Genomic DNA, 3949 nt, shown 5'->3' on the forward strand with positions numbered 1-3949 from the left:
CTGTCTGTCCGTCCGTCCCTCTCTCTCTGTTGGTCTGTCCGTCCCTCTCTCTCTGTCTGCCTGTCCGTCCCTCTCTCTCTGTCTCCCTGTCCGTCCCTATCTCTCTGTCTGTCCGTCCGTCCCTCTGTCCGTCCGTCCCTCTGTCCGTCCGTCCCTCTGTCCGTCCGTCCCTCTGTCCGTCCCTCTGTCTGTCTGCCTGTCCGTCCCTCTCTGTCTGTCTGTCTGTCTCTCCGTCCCTCTCTCTCTGTCTGTCTGTCCCTCTCTCTGTCTGTCTGTCCCTCTCTCTGTCTGTCTGTCCCTCTCTCTGTCTGTCCCTCTCTCTGTCTGTCCCTCTCTCTCTCTGTCCCTCTCTCTGTCTGTCTCTCTGTCTGTCCCTCTGTCTGTCTGTCTGTCTGTCTGTCCGTCCCTCTGTCTGTCCGTCCCTCTGTCTGTCCGTCCCTCGCTCTCTCTGTCCGTCCCCCTCTCCCTCTCTCTCTCTCTGTCCGTCCCTCTCTCTCTCTCTGTCCCCCCCCCCTCTCTCTCTCTCTCTCTGTCCGTCCCTCTCTCTCTCTCTGTCCGTCCCCCCTCTCTCTCTCTCTCTCTCTGTCCGTCCCCCTCTCTCTCTCTGTCCGTCCCCCTCTCTCTCTCTCTCTGTCCGTCCCCTCTCTCTCTCTCTCTGTCCGTCCCCCCTCTCTCTCTCTCTCTGTCCGTCCCCCTCTCTCTCTCTCTCTGTCCGTCCCCCTCTCTCTCTCTCTCTGTCCGTCCCCCTCTCTCTCTCTCTCTGTCCGTCCCCCTCTCTCTCTCTCTCTGTCCGTCCCCCTCTCTCTCTCTCTCTGTCCGTCCCCCTCTCTCTCTCTGTCCGTCCCCCTCTCTCTCTCTGTCCGTCCCCCTCTCTCTCTCTGTCCGTCCCCCTCTCTCTCTCTGTCCGTCCCCCTCTCTCTCTCTGTCCGTCCCCCTCTCTCTCTCTGTCCGTCCCCCTCTCTCTCTCTGTCCGTCCCTCTCTCTCTCTTTGTCCGTCCCTCTCTTTCTCTCTCTCTCTCTCTCTCTCTCTCTCTCTCTCTCTCTCTCTCCAGAGGTATCAGTCTCTCTCTCTCTCTCTCTCTCCAGAGGTATCAGTCTCTCTCCAGAGGTATCAGTCTCTCTCTCTCTCCAGAGGTATCAGTCTCTCTCTCTCTCTCTCTCTCCAGAGGTATCAGTCTCTCTCCAGAGGTATCAGTCTCTCTCTCTCTCCAGAGGTATCAGTCTCTCTCTCTCTCTCTCTCTCTCCAGAGGTATCAGTCTCTCTCTCTCTCCAGAGGTATCAGTCTCTCTCCAGAGGTATCAGTCTCTCTCTCTCTCTCTCTCTCTCCAGAGGTATCAGTCTCTCTCTCTCTCTCTCTCTCTCTCCAGAGGTATCAGTCTCTCTCTCTCTCTCTCTCCAGAGGTATCAGTCTCTCTCTCTCTCCAGAGGTATCAGTCTCTCTCTCTCTCTCCAGAGGTATCAGTCTCTCTCTCTCTCTCCAGAGGTATCAGTCTCTCTCTCTCTCTCCAGAGGTATCAGTCTCTCTCTCTCTCTCCAGAGGTATCAGTCTCTCTCTCTCTCTCTCTCTCTCTCTCTCTCTCTCTCTCTCTCCAGAGGTATCAGTCTCTCTCTCTCTCTCTCTCTCTCTCTCTCTCTCCAGAGGTATCAGTCTCTCTCTCTCTCTCTCTCTCTCTCTCTCTCTCTCTCCAGAGGTATCAGTCTCTCTCTCTCTCTCTCTCTCTCTCTCTCTCCAGAGGTATCAGTCTCTCTCTCTCTCTCTCTCTCTCTCTCTCTCTCTCCAGAGTTATCAGTCTCTCTCTCTCTCTCTCTCTCTCTCTCCAGAGGTATCAGTCTCTCTCTCTCTCTCTCTCTCTCTCTCTCTCTCCAGAGGTATCAGTCTCTCTCTCTCCAGAGGTATCAGTCTCTCTCTCTCTCTCTCTCCAGAGGTATCAGTCTCTCTCTCTCCAGAGGTATCAGTCTCTCTCTCTCTCTCTCTCTCTCTCTCTCTCTCTCTCCAGAGTTATCAGTCTCTCTCTCTCTCTCTCTCTCCAGAGGTATCAGTCTCTCTCTCTCTCTCTCTCTCTCTCTCTCCAGAGGTATCAGTCTCTCTCTCTCCAGAGGTATCAGTCTGTCTCTCTCTCTCTCTCTCCAGAGGTATCAGTCTCTCTCTCTCTCTCTCTCTCTCTCTCTCTCTCTCTCTCCAGAGGTATCAGTCTCTCTCTCTCTCTCTCCAGAGGTATCAGTCTCTCTCCAGTATCAGTGTATCTTCAGACTTACCCAGCATCGTTGTCCGTCCTCTTCAGTCCTTTGGAGATGTGAGTCAGACTGTGTCTGAACTGAGAGAGAAACTAGAAGACTTCCTTAAAGGAGAATGGACCAAGATCTCCACTACAGGTGTGTTGAAAACAATAAGAACATCAACTTTAGACCATTGAAAGTTCCCTACTAGTCATATACATGTGGAATATGGTCTGATGATAACATTCCCTCTCTCTGTCAATGTGTTTGTGTGTCTGTAGTGAATATAGTGGATGTTGTACTGCCTCCAGAGCCCAAGACCAGAGAACAGTTGTTACAATGTGAGTCTCTTTATTGTGAAGTAACTAACAGTCTCTTTTTACTGACACTCCTAACAATCCCTCTAGAAATATATAGCAATAGTAGATCTAATCAAAGACTGGGTCTCTATCTGACTCCTCATATTTCTCTGATTTGATCTCTGCTGTGCTCTAATCAAAGACAGGGGAGATACAGTATCTGACTTAACTTATTGTTCTGACTCCCCTCGTTGGTCTCTGCTCTTCTCCCAGATTCCTGTCAGCTCACACTGGACCCAAACACAGCACACACACTCCTCTCTCTGTCTGAAGGGAACAGAAAGGTGACCTGTACAGACCAAGTCCAACCATATCCTGTCCATCCAGACAGATTCACCTCCTGGTGGCAGGTTCTGTGTAGAGAGGGTCTGTCTGGACGCTGTTACTGGGAGGTGGAGAGGACTGGTGGTGTTGCTACAGCAGTCTCATATAAAGACATCAGCAGAACAGAGAGAGATGGTGGATTTGGAGACAATAACAAGTCCTGGAGTTTATATTACGATAGTGATGGTTATTGTTTCAGACACAATAATGTTGTGACTAAAGTATCAGGCCCTCAGTCCTCCAGAGTAGGAGTGTACCTGGATCACAAGGCAGGTACTCTGTCCTTCTACAGTGTCTCTGACACAATGACCCTCCTCCACAGAGTCCAGACCACATTCACTCAGCCCCTCTATCCTGGGTTTAGGCTCTATTATTATAATGATACTGCTGAGCTGGTTAAACTGTAAACTGATTTGTTATTAATTAAAATTCAATCCAAAGTTTTAATCTTGTACATTTCCATGAATCATGATGTCTGGTGTTGATGTATATTGGTTGTCATTCAGAACCATTGATATGTTTTCTCAGTTGGTTCTCTGTCTCTATGTAATTCTCCTCAGTATCATTGATCAGCTTGTTGGCTCGGTCCTAATTGATGTGTTCTCTGTCACCTGGAGCTGCATGGAAAATGGTCCAGGAACTAAAGGACAATTCAGGACTAGTCAGCCCACTACAAGCTGGTATCACTTCCTTTCTACTAAACTATATGGTCTGGTTTCCCAGACACAGATGAATCCTAGTCCTGGACTAAACAGTATGTTCAATGTAGATGTCCAGGAAACCGGCCCTAAATGTGTCATCTTTCATCCTCCCATACTGCTCAGTCCAGCAACATTAAACCTGTCCAGCAGGTGGTGCTGTTGACCAAACAATAAAACCAGCAGATATCTTGACTTGCCACTCAGTATATCAGTAATGTTCAGAATAGTACTTTAATATCATTGGAGATTGATGGTCTTTTTAATCCACTATCCAGAGTCAGGAACAGATGAAGTTAGGTCTGCTACTGTTCAGTGATTAAATATGATTTATGGTGATGGGAAATAAT

At 49.3% G+C, this 3949-nt stretch overlaps 1 protein-coding gene across 1 annotated transcript; it reads left to right on the forward strand.

The window, feature by feature from the left end:
• Window positions 1-672: 672 nt before the first annotated feature.
• On the forward strand, window positions 673-3348 carry LOC135538609 (uro-adherence factor A-like; the record flags this gene model as incomplete). The annotated part of the gene is made up of 3 exons (XM_064964494.1): window positions 673-2374; window positions 2500-2559; window positions 2791-3348. Coding segments are annotated over 3 exons (2280 nt in total), but the record flags the coding sequence as incomplete, so codon positions are not given.
• Window positions 3349-3949: the final 601 nt, after the last annotated feature.

Source organism: Oncorhynchus masou, unplaced genomic scaffold, assembly GCF_036934945.1.
Source record: "Oncorhynchus masou masou isolate Uvic2021 unplaced genomic scaffold, UVic_Omas_1.1 unplaced_scaffold_988, whole genome shotgun sequence".
In the NCBI taxonomy this organism is placed as follows: domain Eukaryota; kingdom Metazoa; phylum Chordata; class Actinopteri; order Salmoniformes; family Salmonidae; genus Oncorhynchus; species Oncorhynchus masou.